We start from the raw sequence: 26240 nt of genomic DNA, 5'->3' as shown, positions 1-26240 counted from the left end.
TTGATTGAAAAGCAGGTGGTGGAGTGGTGCAACTATAATTATTCAGCTAACTATAATTCAGTTAGCTAACAAAGGGATAAGTATTTGCATGTGTGTTTTAGAGGAAAAGGAACACACGTCTCATCTTACCCAATCTGGCAGACCCTTCAGTCGAGATGACTCCAGCTGACACAGAAGGGGTTGGGTTTGAACGAACTGTACCCTCTGCTGTGCTCTGTCCAGCTTTACTCTCCTGTGAGGGTCCGGACCCTCCAATACTTCCTTTTCTACTGGGAATAGCTAGCAGTGTTAAACACATCAATCTTTAACCACTTAAAAAGGTGAAGCATGTGAACATTCTCATAATACCTACATGTCTATATATTTATATTGTGTAGTTATCGTATGTCCTATGTTTTTCATGTATGGAATGACCTGCCTGGATTGTACACAGAATACTTTTCACTGTACCTCGTTACACGTTAATCTAAATCTAGCTGCCTTCACGTAAACTACTGACAAGTATTTCTATATCCTTTTTTCTATACTTTGGGATACCAAATTTTGCATTTCAATAGATTCACTGAGCTCGTCTATGTCTGGTTATAGAATCATAACGTTCTGCAGTCAAGGTTCTTTCTTGTTTTTGTTCCTTGCCTCCAATTTGGACTGTAGATTTAACTGGATTTTAGTTTGTGTTAGATTGAAACCTTGCATACCAGTGAGTAATATACAAAGTATTTGCATTTGAAATGAAATGAAAATCGCTTGTCACAAGTAGGCTTCAAATGAAGTTACTGTGAAAAGCCCCTAGAAACCTTTCCACGTCTCTCTTGAATACCTAGACAGAAGACAAGAAACTTTTTACCTGATGAGCAAATAAGTCCTTCACCTTCAACCTCTCTCACCCAATCCTTACTTTTCTTTCTCTATTTTATCAATATTGTAATAGTCAGTGCTCCTCAGAACTTGTGTCTTATTATGTATTATTCCTCCCAAGCCCTAAATATACTATCCTACAAGCACACACCCCCACACAAAAACAGAAATATAATGGCCCATACCTTCCAGTATGAGGAGCAAAGACTTAATTAATTTAAAGTTGCTGATGCGCCTTGGTACCCTGAGGAAATCCCGATGAACACACATGCACAGCACTTATGTGGAAAGTTTAAACTTCCAATTGCTGGTTTTACTATGCCAAGATTGCTGTAAGGCTAATGACAGAGGGACTAAATGGCCAGAATCACAAAGAATTACCGGAAGGATGTGCAGGCTTTAGAGAGGGTGCAGAAGGAGGATTACCAGGATGCTGCCTGGTTTGGAGGGTGTTAGATGTGTGGAGAGGCTGAACAGACTCGGGCTGTTTTCAATAGAACGACGGAGATTGAGAGGCGACCTGATAGAGGTCTACAGGATTATGAGGCACGGATACAGTGGATGGGCAGGCTCTCTTTCCCAGAGTGGAGGGGTTAGTCACTAAGGGACATAGGTTTGAGGTCCGTGGGGCAAAGTTTAGAGGAGATGTGCAAGGCAGTTTTTATTTTTTTTAAACAGAGGGTGGTGAGCGCCTGGAACACGCTGCCAGGGGAGATGGTGGACCCAGATACATTAACGCCGTTCAAAAGGTACCTTGACAAATACATGGATAGGATGGGTATAGAGAGATACGGCACTAGGAAATGCTGATGGTTTTGGCCCAGGGTGGAATCATGATTGGTTCAGGCTTGGAGAGTCAAAGGGCCTGTTCCTGCACTGTATTGTTCTTTTGTTTGGGCTGTTTGTGCAATCTTGTTTTTCAACAAAGATTTACTTCGCTCTTTTCAGAGTAGGTATAAATCTTGCTGAACCAAGAAACTTAAGAAATCAGCTGGATCCCAACACTGTTCAGCACCGCCCTTGATAATGTTTATCACCCCACCAACCCCTCTCCCTCTTCTCATCAACCTTCCGAACAGTGCCACCGCCTGCTCGCCAACTCAACCTCCATAATCCCTCACTCCTGCCTAGCTGATGTCAGAATAGTCAGCATTGTCAGGGATGAGGAAGGGTGAGCACTGTGAAGGACCTTGATGTGGAGATGCAGGCATTGAACAGTAAGAAGTCTTACAACACCAGGTTAAAGACCAACAGGTTTATTTGAAATCACGAGCTTTCGGAGAGTAGCTCCTTCATCAGTGAAGAGGTAGGTTACACAAACACAGCATATAGAGACAAAGCCAATGATGCAAGATGATACTTTAAATGCGAGTCCAATACTCCCGGAGCAGAGAAAGTATAGCATCTTCTTCAGAGCTTTCAACACGTCATCAATGAAAACGAACATCTTGCCAAGGCCATCCCCACACCCCCACTACTTGCCTTCAAACAACCACGCAACCTCAAACAAACCATTGTTTGCAGCAAACTATCCAACATTCAGGAAAACAGCAACCACGACACCACACAACCCTTCCATGGCAACCTCTGCAAGACGTGCCAGATCATCAACATGGATGCCACCATTACATGCGAGAACACCACCCACCAGGTATGCGGTACATACTCGTATGACTCGGCCAACGTTGTCTACCTCATACGCTGCAGGAAAGGATGTCCCATTGGCGAGACCATGCAGACACAGCAACAACGGATGAACGGACATCGCGCAACAATTGGCAGGTAGGAATGTTCCCTTCTAGTCGGGAGCATTACAGCAGTCAAGGGCATTCAGCTGCTGATCTTTGCGTTAGCCTTCTCCAAGTCGGCCTTCAGGACGCACAACAACGCAGAATCGGCGAGCAGAAACTGATAGCCAAGTTCCACACACATGAGTACAGCCTCAACCGAGATCTTTGATTCATGTCTCACCTCATTTAATCCCCCACCATCTCGCCTGGGCTTGTGAAATCCTACTAACTGTCCTGGCTTGAGACAATTCACACTTCTTTAACCTGTGATTACCCCTCTCTCCAGTCGCACTGTCTAGACCTGTAAAGATTTAATTACCTACAAAGACTTGCATTCAAAGTATTAACTTGCGTCATTGACTTTGTCTATATACGCTGTGTTTGTGTAACCTACGTCTTCACTCACCTGATGAAGGAGCTACGCTCCGAAAGCTCCCGATTCCAAATAAACCTGTTGAGACTTTAACCTGTTGAAACACCTCTAACTGTAAAGGGGTGAGGGGGTGAGCACTGTCAACGGGTGAGGGATGGAGGGTAAGAGTTTTCAGGGTGAAGGAGGGTGAGATTGTTCATGGTGAGGGAGGGTGAGATTTTTCATGGTGAGGGAGGGTGAGAGTTTTCAGGGTAAGGGAGGGTGAGAGTTTTCGGGGTAAGGGAGGGTGAGAGAAGGTGATAGTTTTCAAGGTGAGGGAGGGTGAGAGTTTTCAGGGTAAGGGAGGGGATTGAGCATTGTTGGAGTGTGAGGGAGGGGTTTGAGCAATTTCAGGAGGGAGGGAGGATGTGTATTGTGGGGGTGCAGGGTGTGTGTTGAGCATCATCATGGGATGAGGAATGAATGTCGTCGGCGACTGGAAGCAGCTCAGTGTCAGGGGTGAAAATTCCATTTACAATCATAGAATTTACAGAAGGAGCTATTTAGCCTATCAAGTCTGCACCGGCCCGTAGCGGGGGGACCTGCTGGAATTCTTGACGTTTGGAAAGGTCAAATTTGAACTGAGGGGATGGATGGAGGGTTCTACAATTCATGGGTGTTATTCATTATGCACTTTCGAGAATTGGATCACAGATTACATCACAGTCAGCAGCGGGCGCACGATCTCCGCCGCTGACCAGAGGATCTGGGCCAATTAAGCTTTCTGATATATTGGTAGCATATTACAAACTGATCCTTGCACTTCCACTCAAGATTTTCTGTCATATATTCCCATGTCTATAATTATAATGGAAATAGCCCATGTAAACATGTTCAGCTACAATTGGAGAAAGATGGGAGCATATAGGGAAGGGAGAGAGAAAGTGAGAATGGTCAGAGAGAAGAGGACAAGGGAAACTGTATGCCAAGGGAAAAAAAAATACTCAGGATAGCAATAGGAGTTTGTGCTTTGAAAAGCAGGCAGCAGGTCAGGGTAAACATTAGGGATCAGGAGGTAGTCATAGATGGATGATTAGTTAGAAAAATGAGCCAGCACTCGATTGGGGGTGGGGGGGAAGCAAAAATGGAAACTACATCCTTTGTAAGAGGTGTGAGACAATGAAAATGAAGGTGGAGGATGGTTGGCAGGAAGCAATAGTCATCAAGCAGCTAAAAAGAGAAAGCTACCATGAGTGCAATGTGGAGAGATGTTGCAGGATATGGAAATATCAAGAGTTCCATTTGAGGTAGCAAAACTAGACAGCATCAAGAGTCAGTTGATTTGGAGCGGCTGCACATGTTACTGGCTTCATGTGGGGAAAGAGAAGTGACATGGTATTTTGGTGTCAGAACAGGGTCTACAGAAAATGGCAATTTAACGAGACAGACACAGAAAGGTGGTAATGGATCCACTGCAAACAGACAATATGATGCAGTGACAGAAGGGAATCAGTAGTGTGGGAAATATGGTGGACAGAACAGTTGCAAGAGGGAAAATAAATTAAAACATTTAATCTCCCTACAGATGTTTCTTTTTGTTCCCTTCACCTCTCTACAGCAACATGATTGTCGGTTGGAATAATAAATGCTCCAGTGACATTCAGTGGTCAGAGCCTGTAACTGTGCAGATTTCATTTTTAACTAGTAGCCATTGTTTTAGCAGTGAATGTTCTATATTGACATTGAAATCTTCTATCACATCGCCATCTACAGGTATAACAACCACCACTTGTACAATTGGCAACTTTTCGAATGGATTTTCACAGATCCATAGAATCCCTACAGTGCAGGAGGCCATCATTCAGCCTATCAAGTCTACACCGACACTCAAAGAGCGCGCTTCCTCGGCCCACTCCACCATCCTATCCCTGTAACCCCATAACCCTAAGGGGTAATTTAGTATGGTCAATCTACCTAACCTGCATATCTTTGGACTGTGGCAAGAAACCGGAGCATCTGGAGGAAACCCACGCAGGCATGCGGAGAACGTGCAAACTCCAGTCACCCAAGGCTGGAATTGAACCTGGGTTCCTGGCACCGTGATGCAGCAGGGCTAACCACTGTGCCACCATGCTGCCCCCCTTGAATACAAGCCCCGAGGGCCAATCACTTTAATTCTCAACTCCCGAGTGTTGGATCAATTCATCACACTGAAATCATCAAAGATAAAACGGCAGCTGGTGTTAGCGGCAAAAAGTCCTGAAATCTTACGAATGAACTATGGATATAACTAGGAGCAATAAATACTACTGGTGATGAAAATTAAGAGTTTTGTAATCTAGAGTATTCTTCACTTTACCACAAAATGCCCATTAATGTTAAACATTAGTCACTTTTAAATTTGAACTGGGTAAATTCAAACTCATTTGGAAATTTTCTCATTTAAATGAATTTGAACTAGACAATTAAATCAAGTCTGAATCCAGGTTATTCATACCACTGCAATCTGATTTCATTGACCCCAAGTTTACTTCTGATCAATGTGGGAAATGTCAAAAAAATACAAAAAAAGTTGCACGTCAGCAACAGCAGCTTGCATGTATATAACATCTTTAACATTTCAAAGTATGTTACTAAATTCAAATTGTACAACAATTCACCAAAGGAGCCATCAGAAGAGATTAGTCAAATAGACCAAGGATTCCCGTACCAGCCTCCCCGGACAGGCGCCGGAATGTGGCGACTAGGGGCTTTTCACAGTAACTTCATTGAAGCCTACTCGTGACAATAAGCGATTTTCATTTTCAGATAGGTCTTAAGGAGCAGAGAGAGGTAGAGAAGTGGGGTGGGGTAAAGAGAAGGCAAGGGCAGCTGAATGGATGGCTGGCACTGGTAGAGCAATCACAATAAGGATGTCCAAGATGCCAAAAATGGAGAAGCACAGAATTTTCAAAGTTTGTAGGGGGACAAGGTCATGGCCGGGGGGGGGGGGGGGGGGGGGGGGGGGGGGGGGGGGGGGGGGGGGGGAAGAGAGAGATTTATTCAAAAACAAGGATGATAATTTACATATTGAGACTTTGCCTGACCCAAATTCAGCCCTAAAATCTGGTTTGCGGATTTCTAAACCTGCATTATGAAGTATTATTTGCTGAATGTTAGACAATGACAATGTAGTAGAGTTTGAATCACACTTCAGTTCTATTGTAGGTTGTTAGTCAGATTGGTATATGAATTCTTTTTCAATAGTGATGACATAACATGGGTTAAGGTATGAAGATTTAAAATAATAAGGACAACAACAGGTTAATAAATGCATCCTTAGTGACAAAATGCATAATTCTGGTCAATGCAGAGCAGTACTGCTGTGAAGAAACCTGTAACCTAGGCTAGGCCACGGGCGATACTAAAAAAAGCAGCACTGTCATGAGAATAGAGTTAAAGACAACAGCCAAATAAAGTGCAAAGAATTAACAAAATGAAAAAGCAATGGATGTTATTAACCTGCACATTTATGAAGTCGTGATACATCAAGTGTTATAATGGAATAGAAGATTAACGTTCTCTTCATACCATCATGGAGAATATTAGCAGAGCCACGGCCCCACATGTGAAAAAATTCAGCCCCAACTTAAAATAAAAACAACGTACCTGGAGGTGGCAGATAGCCATGAAAGAGGACACTGCCACACGATGATCGCTCAAGCTCTTCACACAGCAACAGACGCCGAACTAAGTAGATTAAAAAGAAGGTAAAGCAAATGGTTCAATACAATATTTACCTTTTCAGGCATCAACCATTTCTAATTAAAAGTTAATGGAATACATTGCTAGAATATTTTTTTTAAATCAATATTATTTTCCATTTACAAATAAGGAACTCCACTGGCAAATAATAATACAGATGGCACAAATACAAACAATGCCTCGATTTCTCAAAAAGAAACACCCTAGGAAGGGAAGGAGTTCCAATTTAATCCGAACAAAAATTAATTCTTCTTTTGTAATACATCCTAAATTCCTGACTTTTATCAACTCAAAACCAAAATGCAAGAGAATGCTAAACCATGAAAAAGGGAGATATATTTGAAGAAGGGATTTATTCTCCAAGGGAATTTTTATGAATGGACTTGATTCCATGGATGACTTATGCCAAACTTAGATCCATACTGGGCATAGCTTCTACTGAGTTTTGGTAGAGAAGTTATAGAAACTTTGGAAAGTTAACTATGTTAAATAAAAATCCATCCACATTAATCAAACTAAAAGTGAAGGACCAAAATTGTACTCCAGGATATCAAAAGGATTGAAAGAGAGAATTTAAGCAAAATTGGGAAGCTGTTGATTAGGTAACATTACTAAAGGAAGTAAAGGCAGAGTGAAATAAGAAATTCCAAAATTGTGACGGTTTGTGGCCCTGAAGTAGTAAGAGAGAGAGAGAGAGAGAGAGAGAGAGAGAGAGAGAGCCCCGATGATTTACAGGCACCAGATTTGTAAGCAAAACATTAAAACCTGTTTATTATAATAAGAGAAAAGATAAATGTGCAATGGAAATAATGGAACAATGGTCCACTAATCTAATTATTCCCAAAAACCCATCCCTCCCTCCACCAAGACACATACGATGCAGACACACGGTTGGGTGGGTGGGGTGGGCTGTTAGGAAAGGTTCAAAATAACAGGGATTAAACTGGGGATGTGAGATGAATCTTTGCTGCTAAGGTGGTAGACTTTGTAGTTGATGATCTTCTGTGGATGCGAAGTGTTGAAATCATCGGTTGATTTGGATCTTCTGATGGTAGTCTTCAATTAGAACATGCAGGCCTATAGAATTCTCTCTGGGGAGTCAGTTTCAGTTGTACAGGCCTCCACCAGACTGGCTCCCAGACTCACTGAGATAATAGAATTCTCTACCCGAGAATTAAAAGAAAGCGGTCTGTCCACTCCACTTATCGAATGTTTGTCTGCCGTTTCTGCAGATTAAGATTAACTGTAGTGAAGAGAAAATACAACACCCTTTTCCAGACCAGGAGAGAGCTATCAGCAAGCACTCTTCCTTCCTCAGCCTTCCAAATAGAGGTTAGGCTTTTACAGACCTGGCTGGAGACGGTTTGCAATGTTTGGATCAGAAGTTAATTTCACAGGTTTCAGCCTTTTAAATCACCATGCAGAGAGTGGGAATATCTGCTTTATCTTCCAGTGGAACGACCACAGGCTAGTTGGAAATTCTTAAATCGCCAAAGAGAGTAGAGAGAGACTCGACCTGCTGTGTGCTCCTTTTAGGCCTTTCTGTTCCAGACATTTCTGAATGATAATTCCAATCGAAAATAGAAGATGTCCTGGAATTTCAGGAGAGGGGATTGGCTGCGAGCCAAGTCTATCAAAATGGCATCACGAGCTATGCCACAGAGCACAGTGCAGAAAAGTATGCCTGGGTCAGTCCAAATAGCAGCTTGCAGCTGGGGGAGGGGAAGGGTTCAGTTCAAAACCAGAAGTCTGTAGTTTTTAAAAACAGCAGCAAGCAAAAAGCAGCCATCATGACAGTATTAAAAAGGAAACAAGGATTAGACAAGGAGCTACAAGGGGATCCTCTAAACACACAAACTGTGTATTAACTCTCTCTAATACACATATTCCATTGCCTCCAGTGTTGGAACCAATGTATCCATGCAATGACCAGATTTCAATCTTTGTCTGCAAATCAGCTCAATACAGACTAAAAGCTAAGGCAAAAAGATTGCATTTATTATTGCAAGAAATAAATACATCTCAATTCCTTCAAACTGATGTTCTGCCAAATTTCTATACATTTGGTTTTTGGAGATTTGTTGACGGAGATCAGTCTTATAATCTGGAGAGGTGTACACGTACACAAGGGAAGACGACTATATTAACCCTTCTGGAATACACTGGTCTCCAGCAGCAACCAGAACCCACTGATAACCGGCAGGATCGTCCCAAAACGGACACAGAATCCAGTGACATTTACAGAATCAGCATTTGGTTCCACAAGATTCTCCAAAGTATAGAGTTAGCTGGAGCTTTGAGGGTTCAGATCCAAGCATCCTTGTTCCTAAGCAGAGTCTGGGTTGATCTTGCATTTTAATGGGCCACATTAACTGACTCCCATTCGCTCATGCGATGCTGCTGAATGTAATATCATAACCTCCTGACGCACATGCTTATGACTTTGACCTCTCATCTCTGTTTGAAGTTGACCTGTTCCCGTGACCGATGCTCATCTGTATGATCACAGAACATTTCTCCACTGTTGCAGAGTCTGGGCCTTGCTCTTCAGTTAACATACGCTCAACTAAGTTGCCTTCAGCGTAAAGTGACAGGTAGATTTAGTCCTTTCACTCACGTGCCTGAACGTCCGACTCTTCCAGAGTCACATTGGCTAACTCTACCTGTTGCTGCAGAACCTCGTCAGGTGTCTCACATTGACAACATGTTGCATGACAACATGCTGCGCAGTCCAGAAGCTGATCTGCTTCTTGCTTTAGCGATACCAGGAAACCGTCCTCCTCTGGTACATGCTGAATTGAGCCTCCATCGCAACTGTCATCTTCCGAGTTCAGCATGTGAAAGAAAAATAATTGCTTCAAGTCATGAAGGTTTGTTTGTGTAACCTCTGCTCGGGAAAGGAGTGTAATGAGACTGAAGACAGATCCTGGCTTGAACAGTGCGGCTCAGGCTATTTTAAATAAACATACCAATCTTCTCCCGCAAATCCTCCCGGCACCCGCCAGCGACCCATCTGCAGGTCGCGAAAAACGCTGGATTAGAGAGTGAACTTTAGACCTGCCTGCTTTGTACTCCTCAGTCCTCTACTCGAGACATTTAAGCAATTAATTATTTGGATACACTCCAAGTGAATACGTTTTCATGTATTTGCATTATTGACTGATTTCTGGCCTTTAGGCTCCATTTCACTGGATCAGCACATATAAAACATAAAGAACTATAATTGGTCTGTGAATTGACCAAACCAACAGATCGCAAAGTTAGGGAGCTGACACACCCACCGGGGCCTTAATAATCTCTCCAAACGGAAAGGGACAATTGCAGGTAAAGCCCCGTAAAAGCTGTCAAACATCAAATGGATAGTATATATTAATGAGGACTTAGCCCTAGAGTAATGTTCTGCTGCATGGTGAACAGCCCTTGGAGCACTAATTGTAGTTAATCATCATTGACTGTTTGATTTCATTTAAAACACAACCCTCAAAAAAGGTTTACATGCATTGCAACAGTAGAACAATGATAAATCCTACCTAATGGAGTAATCCCGTAAAATTCAGCTTCATGTCGCAGAACATTGATGTTTACTCCCCTGAAGGACAAGGAAAGTTATATCAGTTTTGTCTCTTAATTTAAGAGTCCAAAAGAAAGATGAAATGAAATATGGAAATTGTCAAGCCAGATAGCTGTGGATGCTCAGTCATTCAGTATATTCAAGGTTAGAATCAATAGATTTTTAGATTCCAAGGAAATCAAAAGAGTTGGGGATCAGGTGGGAAAACAGCGTGGAGGTTGAGGATCAGCCCTGACCTCTGCAAATGGCAGAGCAGACGCAAAGGGCTATTCCTGCTCCTATTCCAGATCTCTAAGAACAGGTTAGAGTTAGCCTCTCTTGTAATTTAAGCTCACAGGTTTCAGTGAAATGTACAGTGGCTAAAGCAGTGGGAGCATAGGCAAGAATTTTATTGGAATTATCATATATATATCAAATAACTGATGTGCATGCTCTTCAAACGAAGCTTACTCATAGTTATTTATTGAGCCCCATTCCCCTAGAGGAGGTTTAAAGAATTAACAGTTGTTTATTTAACTGATATTTCAATCCTACATTCTGATTACTGTATTGGATTGTGAAAAATGAAACAAAATATTAATTTAAGACAACATTAGCGAACATTCCACTGGAATACATAAAAAGTAAATTTTGAGCACTGAAATAAGAGAGCACTAAATTGGATCGATTCCGATAGCATACATCAGCTAATTGTTTACACCTGATCCCCATAACTACCCTAGAGGATTCCCAATAGGACAACTTTATTGAACCTAAGACAATTAGATAGAGGAATGAAACTGCTGTCGTCAGAATTCTGAATCTTGGTTAGGTCAGATGTTGAGGGCCAGATTCAACGTTAAAAATGGGATTCACACTCAAGACAGTGCAGTCCACACTTCATCTCAATTCTGAAAAAAACTTGCACAGCCTCAACTTGCGTTGAAATCAATATTGTAGCTTTGTTTTGTTAGATATTCTGCAGGACCTAATGCAAAGGTTATGGGGAAGATATCCATCATTCTCTATTTACACTATATCATAATCAGGATCGCTATACTCATTGTGCATTTTGAGATAGATATCAAAGAACGTAAAACCTTTCGTAAGTAATCAAACATATTTCATTTTTGAAAGAGGGAAAAATAAGCCAATTACATTGTGGATTTCTGTTGGGAAGTGTTGGTGGTTACTATAGCATAACTAGTGTTATAATTTTGAGAAAAGAAAGGCCTTTCCTTACCTTAAATCTAACTCTTTCGTTCGAAGAAAATTTAGAATTGGTGCAAATGCTGTAGGATCTCGGTCAATAAATATCTATGGGGGAGAACATACATATTTTAACAACAATGAAAGGCACTTATTTTAAATATTTAATGTGGCACTGATAGCTCATGCTGGATGTCTACTGTGCATACTACTTTAACTATAATGCTGCACAGTTGGCCATGAAGACCATGATAAAGAAAGGTTTTGTTTTTAGGTTTCAATTCTTTGGATAATATTTTTGGATCCCTCTTTACGATAAACATGGAACAAGAATGATTTTTTTAAAACTGCCAGTCCTGTTTGGCATAAGTGACTTGATTGCTTGCTTATTCATTGGCCAAAGAATCAACAAGTCCAAGGGCACTCTGTGCACAATCGGCACAATCTGTGTCAAAATATTTTCTGTTTTGATGGTCTTTTTTAGTTTCCACTCAAACCCATTTATTTGCATTGCACCAAATGAATCTGCAATGTTTTGGGCAGTGTTTTAAAATGTTGGGCAGAATTTTAAAGCCCCCTGCTGGAGTGTTTGCAGAAGGAGGGGCCCATAATATTCCCCTCTCTTACTCTTCAAGTAGCACAGTGGGAAATCCTGCCACCTCAAATTTCCTGACCAGGGTGCTTTGATAATGTGTTCCTTCAAAATAATTTTGTTGATGCAGTTTGATTAAAACAACTAAAAATGGATTTATCATAAGGGGTAAGCATTTTTAAACAGTGTCATTTTGCAACCAAGGTAACCAGTTTTTAAATTATGGAAAATAACCAAATAATTTTATTGGGATATAATAGTTTGATTTCATTTTTTGACAACTAAATTCAAAAAGCTTGTGCTTGTGGCGGCCTTACACTCAACCGAAGCAGTTTAATTTTTGGAGCCAGTTACATCGATCTCAGGCACTTCATTAAAAAAACTCACATTCATAATATTTGATTAGGTGGCTATGTTTTAGAATGCCGCTTTTAATTAAAGATAAAATGGAGCAGACCTCCTACTAGTTCTTCCCGGCAATAAACCAATGTGACTTGGTTGCCATGTACGATGGGCCGGCTCGATGGCAGAATCCTGTTAGTGAAGAATACCACACATGTTGCGATTTCAAGTAGCAGCGTGAAACAGCTAGCTTCACCTGTTGCTCACATTTTTGAGATACCTTGCCCTTCCAGAGTAATGAATAATGTGGTATAGGAGTTTCAGTGTGAGGCCAAACCATAGGCCATACATCCAAAACACAGGCGGATCGTATCAAACCGTACATTCCTTCCACTGCTCACAACAGTCAAAATATAGACCATACCCAACTAGCCCATGCTTGCAAAGCACAGTGTCCAACATTAGATGTGATTTTACAGCATTTGCTCAGTGTGCTAAAAATTTAAGATTGTCAGTTGAGCTTTGCAGTGTGGCACAATTGCTTGCACTGGAAGTTATATATGTGTTAATATACAGAGTCCTGTTCTTTGCAGACAGAAAGAACATGTACAACATTGCACTTGCTCCAGCTAAACAAAATAAATGACAGACGATCATTCTACAGGGCAATGCCTTGCCCAATCATAGTCAAGCTGCATTTTTTTGAATTTTCAAACAATGCTTGGCAATTAACAGTCAGTCACCATCAACTGCTGTTTTCTCCACGGCAACACCTCGACCATTGTTCACTTGCCAACCAATCAGCACCCTCTTCTCATACAGTATAAAGTTGCTGTTTCCCTGACATTGGTATTCTTGTGATTGTCCTGATGACTGCACAATTAAAAAGCTTTGACAAAATCTCCTTCTTCAGCAATAATCAGGTAGGCTTTAAGGAGGACTTAAAATTAAGAGAGGGTTTGGGGTGGAAATTTCAGAGCTTAGGGCCTTGACTGCTGGTGGCATGGTTATCAATTGTGGAACAATTAAAACTAAGATCACGTGTCCAGAATTAGAGGATGGCAGATATTTTGAAAGGTTCGGCATCTGGAGGAGGTTAGAAGAGATAGGGAGGGGTGAGGCCATAGAGGTACGTGTAAAACAAGGACGTCAATTTTCAAATCAATGCATTCTTTAATCAGAAGCCGATGTAGGTCAGCCAGAACAGGGATGATGGGGAGATGAGATTTACTACAAGTTAGGGTATTGACACCAGAATTTTGGATTACCTCACATTTGCAGAGGGTATAACATGAGGCCGGGCATGAATGCACTGGAATAGTCGAGTCTAGAGATAACAATGGCACATATGTGGCTCTCAGCAGCAGGTAAGCTAAGGCAGGTATGAAGTTGTCACAAGTAGATTAGTGTCACAAGTAGGCTTACATCAACACTGCAATGAAGTTACTGTGAAAATCCCCTAGTCGCACACCCTGTTCGGAGACACTGAGGAAGAATTCGCAATGTCCAAGTCACCTAACAAGCACGTCTTTCGGGACTTGTGGGAAGAAGCCGGAGCATCCGGAGGAAACCCACGCAGACATGGGGAGAACGTGCACACTCTGCACAGTCACCCAAGCAGGAATCGAACCCAGGTCCCTGGCATGGTAAAGCAACAGTGCTAACCTTTGTGCTACCGTGCCACCCGAGTTAGTGGTTAGGGGACAGTGCTTGGAGCAGAGACTGAAGACAATGATTTTAACCTTCTCATTATTTAACTGGAGGAAATCTTTGTTCATCCAGTACTGGGTGTCACAAAAGCAGTGTGAGAATTTGGAGATTGTGGAGGGGTTGCGAGAAATAGTGGAGGTAGATTTGGGTGCTATAAATGTACAAGTAGAATGATGTTGTGTTGACAAATTATGTTGCCAAGAGTCATCATTTAGATAGGAAATACAAATAAACCAAGGATAGCCTGTGGGGACACCAGAGGCAGTAGCGCATGGGAATTCTCTATGTTTAGATCGTCAAGAATGGAATCTCACTCAGCTGAATTTCAGTGAAGAGGCTTTGAGGAAACTGTCGTAGTTACCATGTCAAAGGCTGCAGAATGATTAAGAACAAGGAGAGATAGTTTACCGCTGTCACAGTCACATAGGATATTATAGTACGTTTTGGCACCATGGTTGAGGTCTGATTGGAGGGATTCAAACATGGAGTCCTGGGTAAGATGAGTATGGATTTGGGAGGTGACAACACACTCAAAGACTTTGGAAAGGAAAAGGACATTGGCGATAGGGTAGCAATTTGCAAAGTCGGAGGGGATCAAGGGTTGTGTTCTTTTTTGAGGAAAGGGCTAATAAGCAGATTTGAAGAGGGGGACAGTACTTCAAAATAACATATCAGGATGGCAAGTTGTGAGAGCAAACTCCAAGATATTCACGAGGCAGCTGAAAGCAGAGAATGAAATCCAAGTTTTCAACCACTAGATTCAAAAAAGACTGCGCATGTGTTCATTTTACACTAAACTACATCTCAGGGCAATCAAAGTTATTGACTGTTCCTAGGTGTACATTCTGGCCAATATAAACTTGTAGCTGAATATCAATACCAATCCCCAGCAGGCCAAATGACAGTTACAAAGCTCAAGCGATATCAGACATAAAGCATACATCATTCTTGGCTGGAGTGTAGCTCATGGTGTGACTAAATAGTATAGTTCTAAAAGAATAAATCAATACACAACCAATTTGAAGTGTTGAGTTTTAATTTAGTCAACATAAATGAAGACACAAATCAGATGTCACAATGAACTTATACAGAAGATGTTGCACAGTTTAAAAAGTATCATTTTTTTCTGCAGGTCCTCCAATGTTTGAAAGTCAGAATAGGTTGAATATTACTTGAAATGAAAATCGCTTATTGTCACAAGTAGGCTTCAAATGAAGTTTTTGTGAAAAGCTCCTAGTCGCCACATTCCAGCGCCTGTTCGGGGAGGCTGGTACGGGAATTGAACCGTGCTGCTGGCCTGCCTTGGTCTGTTTTAAAAGCCAGCTCTTTAGCCCTGTGCTAAACCAGCCCCATACCTGACCTTCCAGAAACAGGGGGTCAGAAAAAAATAGGGAACCAGAAAATTAGGATTCCCTACAAGTTCCCCTGTACGCAGTAAGGTTTTCAATTCAGATGACTCCACTGTTCGACTCCCCTCCCTGGCCAAGCCTGATCAGCAGGATTGACTTCCAGTCTGACAGGAAGCTGGGCCACTGGACCAACGAAGTCAATACTGAAGTGGGGCGATGAACAAAGACAAAGTGGCTTAATTGTTTAGGAAAGGGGTCCCAAAAGCAAGGAGTACGTAGTCACCGATTGATTTACCAATACAATATGCTATTGATACGATAGTGACCAACAGTAAGGACAAGTACATTATACAAAAAACCTGCTCAGGAAGGCAGGGGTTGGGTGTAAAGGTGTCCATCAAATCCTCACCTCAATGAAGCTGTTGGGTTTTCTACAGCACCCTACCTAGGGCCAATCCTACGTAAACCCGCAACCCCACCTAACCTTTGAACACTAAGGAACAATTTACCATAGCCAATCCACCCAACCTCCACATCTTTGGACTGTGGGAGGAAACCAGAACACCCGGAGGAAACCCATGCAGACACAGGGCGAAGAAAACGCAAACTCCAGACAGACAGTTACCCGAGTCCGGAATTGAACCCGGGTCCCTGGTGCTGTGAGGCTGCAGTGCTAACCACCGGGCCGCCATGCTACCCAGGCCCCCTGAAATGCAGGGCAGTTCCCATCCCTTCAGGTGAATTAAAAAACTCAATTTCTTAAAGCTTCTGATTTGTCTTACCCCACAGCTTATTTCTTCTTTTGTCCAAACACCCTTCAATTCAATATAGAACTATATTTTCCACTAGCCTGACTAGACCTACATTTGTTATATTAATTTAGAAAACAACCGCTTTTGTTAAGTTTAGAAAAACCAGACTTGCAGGGGAAAGCTGGCTGCTTCAGGTTTCAGTCTTAAGGTATAAATACAATTTTTCCAAAGTAGCTCTGATTACTTTTAATCTAGGAGGAATGATGCCTCGGCCTTAGACAGGTATAAAGGTGAATTACCAGGGTAATTACCACTTTTATAGGTTTCTACGAAATCCCTAGTTATTTCTTCTAAACTCCAGCAATATAATCCTAACTGACTTAATCTCTCCTCATATGTCAGTCCAGCCATCCCAGGAATCAGTCTGGTAAACCTTCACTGCGCTCCCTCTACAGCAAGAATATCCTTTCCTCAGATGAGACGACCAAATCTACACACAATATTCCAGGTGCGGCCTCACCAAGGCCCTATATAATTGCAGCAAGACTGCTGTGCTCGGATCCTCTCAAAGTACTATTTGCTTCTTTACTACTGCCTGCTGCACTGCAAATTCATTTCAGCAACTGATGTACAATCTACAGCCATTCAGATAATAATCTTCCTTCCACTGTTTTGCTACCAAATAGGTTGAATAGGTCTAATTTTCAGGGTACCATGGGCAAACCTGGAGCTTAGCACCAAATTGCACAACTCTTTCAATGAGCTGCACCGGCTTCCTTCTGTACTGTAACATTCCATGATGCTACAAGTTCATTTCTTTGCAAATTTCAAAAGGCTAAACTGAAATGCTAAACTTTGACCACCAGATGGCAATAAAAGCCATAGTATATTGCTGAAATGGAGCTCTGTTGCAATAGAGTTAGCATAATTACTAGAGGTTGCATCTTTTGCCCAGCCCAAAATCACACAGGAGTGCTGTTTGGTACAAGGATTGTAACTTGCACAAGAGGTGGCAACTGAGTAAATAAAAAGCACGTGCAAGAAAGTTTACTCATACATTTTTAACATAAAAACCAAAACCAGAATGTTATTGCCTCATTGTCAGAAACATGTTTTACTGCTGTGGAATGCAACGCATCCAACTGCCAGCTTTTTGCCTGACCACAGGTCTAATATTATTATCCTGGCCGATCACAGTCCAACATTATCCATTATAAGTATAAGATGTTAGGGCAGCACGGTGGCACAGTGGGTTCGCCCTGTTGCCTCACGGTGCCGAGGCCCCAGGTTCGATCCCGGCTCTGTTTCACTGTCCGTGTGGAGTTTGCACATTCTCCCTATGTTTGTGTGGGTTTCGCCCCCACAACCTAAAGATGTGCAGGGTAGGTGGATTGGCCACGCTAAATTGCCCTTTAATTGGATAAAACGATAAAATAAAAAATTAAAATTAAAAAATAAGTATAAGATATTTAGCTTGAGATTATGTCTTTAGAAAAAAAAGGCATTCCCCAACCAACACTTAGTATTGGGAGAGATTTTAAAAACGTAGACCTAGTCATTGAAAATCTTTCTTGGGTACATCATTATATCAGTCATTCCTGACAGCTCTCAAGCACTGGAATAATCATCGCACCTGGAAATGTATGGTCAATTTATGCAGTCTCTGCACTAGGTTCAACATTTATTCATGCAATTTACTAATTTAAAAACATTTTCTCCAGCAATGTCAAAATAAATAAGATTACCTTTGAGTACGTAGCTCAACAATCCTGCAAATTATTTTTTGAAAAACTGTTCAGCAGGATGCGTTTGACAATTTCAATCCCAGTTGGACAGTACCTGTAAATCAGCCTAACTCAAGTCAAAAGGTAATAGAGAAATACAGCACAGAACAGGCCCTTCGGCCCACGATGTTGCGCCGAACTTTTGTCCTAGGTTAATCACAGAATTTTGGACAATTTTTCATGGCCAATCCACCCAACCTGCACATCTTTGGACTGTGGGAGGAAACCGGAGTACCCGGAGGAAACCCACGCAGTCACGGGGAGGATGTGCAGACTCCACACAGACAGCGACCCAAGTCGAAATCGAACTTGGGACCCTGGAGCTGTGAAGCAATTGTGCTATCCACAATGCTACCGTGCTGCCCTTAAGAAGTTAACCTACACTCCATTATTCTACCCTAATCCATGTACCTATCCAATAGCCGCTTGAAGGTCCCTAACGTTTCCGACTCAACTACTTCCACAGGCAGTGCATTCCATGCCCCCACTACTCTCTGGGTAAAGAACCTACCTCTGACATCCCCTCTATATCTTCCACCATTTATCTTAAATTTATGTCCCCTTGTAATGGTGTGTTCCACCCGGGGAAAAAGTCTCCGACTGTCTACTCTATCTATTCCCCTAATCATCTTATAAACCTCTATCAAGTCGCCCCTCATCCTTCTCCGTTCTAATGAGAAAAGGCCTAGCACCCTCAACCTTTCCTCGTATGACCTACTCTCCATTCCAGGCAACATCCTGGTAAATGTATTAAAAATGTGTGTTGGAGTGTTCATAAAGTGATGGTCCTGTGCGCCTAGGTGGGGATTGAAAACTTACCGTTAGTAATGTCCAAGCCCGATGCTTATCTGTTGCCGAGGCTAGATGATCTGTTTTCAACTTTTGCAGGAGGAAAGATGTTTTCAAAACTGGACATCATAGAATTTACAGTGCAGGACATCATAGAATTTACAGTGCAGGGAGGAGGCCATTCAGCCTATTGAGTCTGCACCGGCCCTTGGAAAGAGCAACCCACTTAAGCCCTATGCCTCCCCCTATCCCCGTAACTCAGTAACCCCACCTAATCTTTTTGGACCAGAAGGGCAATTTAGAATGGCCAATCCACCTAACCTGCACATCTTTGGACTGTGGGAGGAAACGGAGCACCCAGAGGAATCCTACGCGCACACAGGGAGAACATGCAGACTCCACACAGACAGGGAACCAAGCCGAGAATCAAACTTGGGATTCTGGAGCTGTGAAGCAACTGTGCTAACCACTATGCTACCGTGCTGCCATGAGCCAGGCACATCAACAACTCTTGCTCGAAGATGATTCAAAGGGGTGCCTGACCATCAACACACACAAATGGCTGTTCAAGTATAAGTCTGCTTTTTGGCATATGCTCCAGTCCGGCGATATTCCAACGGGCGATGAACAACCTATTATCAGGCATTCCTCATGTTGCAGTCTGCTTGGATGAGATTTTAATTTTGGGTAAGACGGAGGAGGAGCACAACAACCTGGATCAAGTTTTAAAAAGGTTTCCGCACTTTCTCCCAGTGTCTGCATGGATTTCCTCTGGGTGTTCCGGTTTCCTTCCACAGTCCAAAGATGTGCAGGTTAGGTGGATTGGCTATGCTAAATTGCCAAGAAATAAAATAAATAAAAAGGTTTCCAGAGGTGAAACTATACCTGAAGCAAAGCAAGTGAATTTTTCAGGCACTGAGCGCGAGGTATCTAGGCCTCAGAATCACTGTATAAGGCTCATCTCCTGTGGAAGGGAAAGTTTGAGCAATTAAGGAAGCTCCAGAGCCCAGCTTTGTTAACTATTAACCCGTCGAACAGTGTTGGCTCCCCTGTACCTACTTCTGCACAAAGAAACAAAATGGAAGTAGGAGTCTGCACAGCAGGTGGCTGAATATAGACCAGGGTTTGGAGAGCAAAGTGAAATCCTGTTCTGCATGTCAATCTAACCAGATTTTGGAGTCACTAGCACCATTACATGTTTGGAAGTGGCCTGATCATCCTTGGTCAAGAATTCTTGTGGATTTTGCAAGTCCTTTCATGGCTCACATTTTTATGTTTTTAGTCATCATGAGAGCACATTCTACGTGGTTAGAAATATACATCATAGGACGGCACAGTGGCCTAGTGGTTAGCATTGCGGCCCCACAGCGCCGAGGACCTGGGTTCGATCCCAGCCCCGGGTCACTGTCCGTGTGGAGTTTGCACATTCTTCCTGTGCTTGCGTGGGTCTCAGCCCCGCAACCCAAAAAGATGTGCAGAAGTAGATGAATTGGCCACACCAAATTGCCCCTTCATTGGATAAAATTGGATATTCTAAATTTATAAAAGAAAAAAAAAAGAAATACACGTCACGAGCAACATCACAGTTCCCAGCACCATAGAGAAGATACACCAAGCCTTTGCAACTCATGGGTTACCGGATTCTCTCTTTTCTGATAACGGTACTACATTAGGGCAGCACGGTGACACAGTGGTTAGCACTACTGCCTCAGTGCCAGGGACCCGGGTTCGATTCCAATCTTGGGTGACTGCCTGTGTGGAGTTTGCACTTTCTCCCAGTGTCTGCGTGGGTTTCCTCCGGGTTCTCCAGTTTCCTCCTACAGTCCAAAGATGTCCAGGTTAGGTGGATTGGCCATGCTAAATTGCCCCCAAGTGTAATCTGAATTTAAAATGAATGACCCAAGTATATATGCACACACGACAGAGAAGTCCAGTTAAATAATTATTTGGAGCCACAGAATACATTCAAGCACCATTCATCGCACAACTTTTAGATCAACGGGGCTTTTGTCCCCTTCACATGTGGCCTTCAGCAAACATTCTGCTCCAGCTGCTCCATTCATAGCATGCTTGACTATGGGATTCTCAGATGATCACAAGATAGATACAGAGAACAATGGCCATTCAAATCGACCAAGGCTCATCGGTGCAGTTGCACAGTATTCCACCGATTCTTAAATGAAGACTTTTAACTTTCACTATTCTAACTGGAAATTTATTCAAAGTTGATCTTGTGTTGGCCAAGAAACCTATCAGTAAGATATGAGATAAAACTTTTCAACACAGTTATACGCATGTACAAGTCACATTTGTTAGGCCTAAAGTCATAAGTTGACTTTACACAACTAATGATTAGAGGGCTTGACGTACGTGTTTGATTTGGGCCTAAAAATTAGCATTCCATTGCAATGCTTTGCAAAGTAAAAATGAACAACACTAAAGAATTGTTAATTCTCTAACATTTATATATTATATAAAATTACAAATCTTGGCCTACAGGTATACAGGTCCCTAAAGGCAGCAATTCAAGTCAACAACGTTGTTAAGAAAGCATATGAAATTCTCTCCTTCATTGGCAGAAGTATAAAATATAAAAGTAACAATATAATGTTGGAATTGCATAAAGTACAGATGAGGCCACAACTGGAACGTTGTGTTCAGTTCTGGTCGCCGCATTACAGGAAGGATGTCTTCACTCTGGAGAGAATGCAGAGGAGTTTTAAACGAATGGTGTCAAGCTAGAAAAGTGAGGCTACGAGGAGGGATTGCATGGGTTGGGGTTATTTTCCTTGGAACAAAGAAGGCTATGGGGTGACTGAATTGAGGTGTACAAAATTATGAGGGGATGAGATAGGGTGGACATGATAAACTGACTTCCCTTAGTGGAGAATTTTAGAACCAGGGGACATAGATTCAAGATAAGTGGCAGAAGGTGCTGAGGGGACATGTCTGACAAATCTGTTAGAGTTCTTTGAGGAGCTAACAAGGATGTTAAGACACAGGAGAACCAGTGGACGTGATTGATTTAGATTTTCAGAAGGCCTTTAACAAGGTGCTGCATAGGAGACTGTTAAATAAGTTAAGAGCCCATGGTGTCACGGATAAGATCCGGGCATGGATAGAGGATTGGCTGACTGGCAGAAGGTAGAGAGTCAGGAAAAAGGGATCTTTTACAGGATGGCAGCTGATGACTAGTGGTGTGCCTCAGGGTTCTGTGCTGAGACCACAGCTTTTCACAATATACATTAATGATCTGGAAGAAAGAACTGAAGGCACTGTTGTTAAGTTTTCAGATGATACAAAGATTTGTAGAGGGACAGGTAGTATTTAGGAAGCAGGGAGGCTGCAGAAGGACTAGGGACAGACTACAGAGAGTGGGCAATGAAGTGGCAGATGGAATACAATGTGAAAAAGTGTGGGGTTATGCACTTTGGAAGGAGGAAAGTTAGCTTACACTATTTTCCAAATGGGGACATGCTTAGGAAATCAGAAGCACAAAGGGACGTGGGAGTCCTTGTTCACGATTCTCTTAAAATTAATGTGCAGTTTCAGTCGGCAGTTAGGAAGGCAAATGCAATGTTAGCATACATATCGAGAAGGCTAGAATACAAGACCAGGAATGTACTTCTGAGGCTGTACAAGACTCTGGTCAGACCCCATTTGGAGTATTGAGAGCAGTTTTGAGCCCCGTATCTAAGGAAGGATGTGCTGGCCTTGGAAAGGGTCCAGAGGAGGTTCACAAGAATGATCCAGAGAATGAAGAGCATGTCATATGAGGAACGGTTGACTTTTACACAAGTATATATGACACATCTATAAAATTACTTATCAATCACTTTCAACACTAAACGGTCCATGTTCCCGCAATCTATTTCCTTATGATGTTGCTCTGATATTAGTGATCAGTCTGCGATTTTTTTTAATTAAACAGCCTTCAGAACTTGACTACATTGCTCGTGTTTGTCAGTGACAAGGTTCATGCACAGTGCCTTGGCGTGGTCCAAGAACGGTTTCCTCTAATTGATATTCTACTGTTTTAAGTTATTTTGTTCCATATTCAAGTTGCTTTAACAGTTTCTGTACAGTGACTGAATATTTGTGATAGAGATAGAGATAGATAGAGAAATACAGCATAGAACAGGCCCTTCGGCCCACGATGTTGCGCCGAACTTTTGTCCTAGGTTAGTCATAGAATTTTGGACAATTTTTCATGGCCAATCCACCAAACCTGCACATCTTTGGACTGTGGGAGGAAACCGGAGTACCCGGAGGAAACCCACGCAGTCACGGGGAGAATGTGCAGACTCCACACAGACAGTGACCCAAGTCAAAATCGAACTTGGGACCCTGGAGCTGTGAAGCAATTGTGCTATCCACAATGCTACAGTGCTGCCCTTAAGAAGTTAACCTACACTCCATTATTCTACCCTAATCTATGTACCTATCCAATAGCCGCTTGAAGGTCCCTAACGTTTCCGACTCAACTACTTCCACAGGCAGTGCATTCCACGCCCCCACTACTCTCTGGGTAAAGAACCTACCTCTGACATCCCCTCTATATCTTCCACCATTTATCTTAAATTTATGTCCCCTTGTAATGGTGTGTTCCACCCGGGGAAAAAGTCTCTGACTGTCTACTCTATCTGTTCCCCTAATCATCTTATAAACCTCTATCAAGTCGCCCCTCATCCTTCTCCGTTCTAATGAGAAAAGGCCTAGCACCCGCAACCTTTCCTCGTTTGACCTACTCTCCATTCCAGGCAACATCCTGGTAAATCTCCTTTGCACCTTTTCCAAAGCTTCCACATCCTTCCTAAAATGAGGTGACCAGAACTGCACACAGTACTCCAAATGTGGCCTGACCAAGGTTTTGTACAGCTGCATCATCACCTCACGGCTCTTAAATTCAATCCCTCTGCTAATGAACGCTAGCACACCATAGGCCTTCTTCACAGCTCTATCCACTTGAGTGGCAACTTTCAAAGATCTATGAACATAGATCCCAAGATCTCTCTGCTCCTCTACATTGCCAAGAACCCTACCGTTAACCCTGTATTCCGCATTCCTATTTGTCCTTCCAAAATGGACAACCTTACACTTGTCAGGGTTAAACTCCATCTGCCACTTCTCAGCCCAGCTCTGCATTCTATCTATGTCTCTTTGAAGCCGACAACAGCCCTCCTCACTATCCACTACTCCACCAATCTTCGTATCACCTGCAAATTTACTGACCCACCCTTCAACTCCCTCATCCAAGTCGTTAAAAGTGTGGGTGTTAAAAGGTGCTAAAGCAGTTGGATTCTAAATTTGACCATTAACTATTATTAACCTGCTGAGATTCAATGTTATTCCCCACCCCCCCAAAAACAAAATGACTGCTGGTAATAAGGGTATTTAAGCTTCAAACCAGAAACTGAAAGGACATCAATGACAGCTATTACAGTCATTGTCCAACAATACTTTCTTTCCTTTCTTGCAGGAAAATGCCGGACCTCCACAGTGGCATAGTTGGAAAAAACTCGCTTGCATGGGGAAATACCAGCACAGATCCATGGCACAATCCTCCATGATGCAAAATTCCTAATGATCCTCAAGATTAATTAATGGCTGCATCTGTCACCACAAGATGCATATCTTCCTGCACAGCTAGTAATTAACCACATGCCATGCATAAACAAATATGCAGAAACTTAAACACACAACACCATTAACTTTTTTCACGATAAGTAGCAAGGATGAGACTGTGTAAAATGTTATGTAGATTAGTAACTGGAGACAGTCATATACTAGGATCAACAACAGTAATGAGGGGATAGTAAATAATTTGTACGCCTGAAATACTTTTCATATTGGAACTTTTGCCATTAAAAAAATAATGATGAGAAAGTCGCAGATGTACGAATAAAGGAAACATGATCGTGAAACGCGACAGAGAAGAAATCAGGGAAAAGTGCTCAAGTCACATTATTAGGCATCATGGTAATTGACATAAATTACACACTAATCAAATGCAGTCATTGCACCATTGTCAGAATACTTTGCTCCTTTATAGAGCCAGCAGACAATAATAGCCTCCTTCTGCGCTATTCTGTGATTACTGCAACACAGTCATGCTCACTTTATTGTACATTGTGCATTTGTGGGCACTGGTTTTGCTGATTCCGGTTTTGCAGATGTTTTTTGCGTCTGAGCAAATAAGGCTTGCAAGCCAAGTCAGAAGTTGCTGTCTTAATTAATGGCACTGTATGAAAGGAAAAGAAGTCTTCCACTGCAGATCTCCTTGCACAATCAGCATTTTTTTAAATGCGTACAATATTATGAAACCCAATTCCCCTGTACACAATGTAACTTTTGACAACTTTAATTACCTCAACAAGTTCTTTTGAAAAAATAAAAGTTTGTAAAGGGATGCTGGTTTTCCAGAAATTTGAGGCTTTGGAGGTTTCTATAATGGGAGCATACATAAATGCAATGTCGATACAGTAGGAAAATTCAATTTTACAGCCATATAAAATTTCATATACTGTCAAGCCAGGAAAGGAGGATTAGGAATGTGCAATATTTAACCACGAAAAGTATATGTTAACAACATAACTCATGATGTTTCTTTTGTGTAGCAAAGCAAAGCCATCTGGGAAGTTACTAAGCAGGGTGATCAGTTACATTGCTTTGTACAAATGCAAGTGCCCCAGAGTAATTTGTTGAGATAACCTCAGGCACTCAAATTCTTGGTGATCAGTTCCAAAGCACTGGTTAAGGTGCCTGGGAGTAGAAAATGGCACAGCTAAAGGAAGGGGCAGAAAAAATTACTATAAAGTTTTGAAACAAAAACATAACAAATGCAAAGAAAATGGGAAAAGGGAAAACTGCAATGGTGGCTTCTGCATTTGCAACTTTGTTGATTAAAGTAACTAAGAATGATTCATTATTTGTGCCTAGATGGATGCAGAAAGATTCTGTATATAGCATACTCTTTCGTAAGCACTAAAGAACATTCATAAGCAAAAATAGCATTTTGCATTAAAAAAAAATCAAACAACAAATAAAAAGTATCTGCTCACCGCTCCAGTTTCATCACGTAGTGTTGAGATTCTCCCACTCAGCAAGCTGGAACAAAAGTAGTTACTAGTGAATTAGTGTGAGGATCAGTCTTTTCTCAAATTTAAAAATAAACTGTTCAACAAGTTTGGACAATATGTACTAGTTTATACAGAGGATGAACAGTCACTGGAGGTTACAAATATAAAGATAGATCCATGTGATTGGTATATACAAATGTTAACAAAAGCAATGGTAAGTCTTATTAGCAAAACCAAAATCTGGCAAATGCTGGAAATTTGAAATGAAACAGGAAATACTGAAAAGACTGATGGTTTGGCATCATTTATGAATGAAGAAAAAACATGTTTAGATCTACAT

At 41.9% G+C, this 26240-nt stretch overlaps 1 protein-coding gene across 3 annotated transcripts in view; it reads right to left on the bottom strand.

The window, feature by feature from the left end:
* kctd3 (potassium channel tetramerization domain containing 3) overlaps positions 1-26240 on the bottom strand; it is a 105627-nt gene that overhangs the window by 63658 nt on the left and 15729 nt on the right. For 2 of the 3 annotated variants that reach the window (XM_038811697.1, XM_038811678.1), the window contains exons 3-7: positions 25883-25928; positions 11538-11611; positions 10275-10333; positions 6649-6729; positions 130-279 (exon numbers count right to left, since the gene is read on the bottom strand). In XM_038811697.1, the coding sequence (XP_038667625.1) occupies positions 130-279; positions 6649-6729; positions 10275-10333; positions 11538-11611; positions 25883-25928 (410 nt within the window). The remainder of the gene's footprint in view (positions 1-129; positions 280-6648; positions 6730-10274; positions 10334-11537; positions 11612-25882; positions 25929-26240) is intronic. The other variant, XM_038811687.1, reaches the window with a different exon arrangement.

This window comes from Scyliorhinus canicula, chromosome 1 (genome assembly GCF_902713615.1).
Source record: "Scyliorhinus canicula chromosome 1, sScyCan1.1, whole genome shotgun sequence".
Taxonomy (NCBI): Eukaryota; Metazoa; Chordata; class Chondrichthyes; order Carcharhiniformes; family Scyliorhinidae; genus Scyliorhinus; species Scyliorhinus canicula.
Note: the sequence above shows the minus strand (reverse complement) of the source record. Positions and strands in the feature narration are given on the sequence as shown.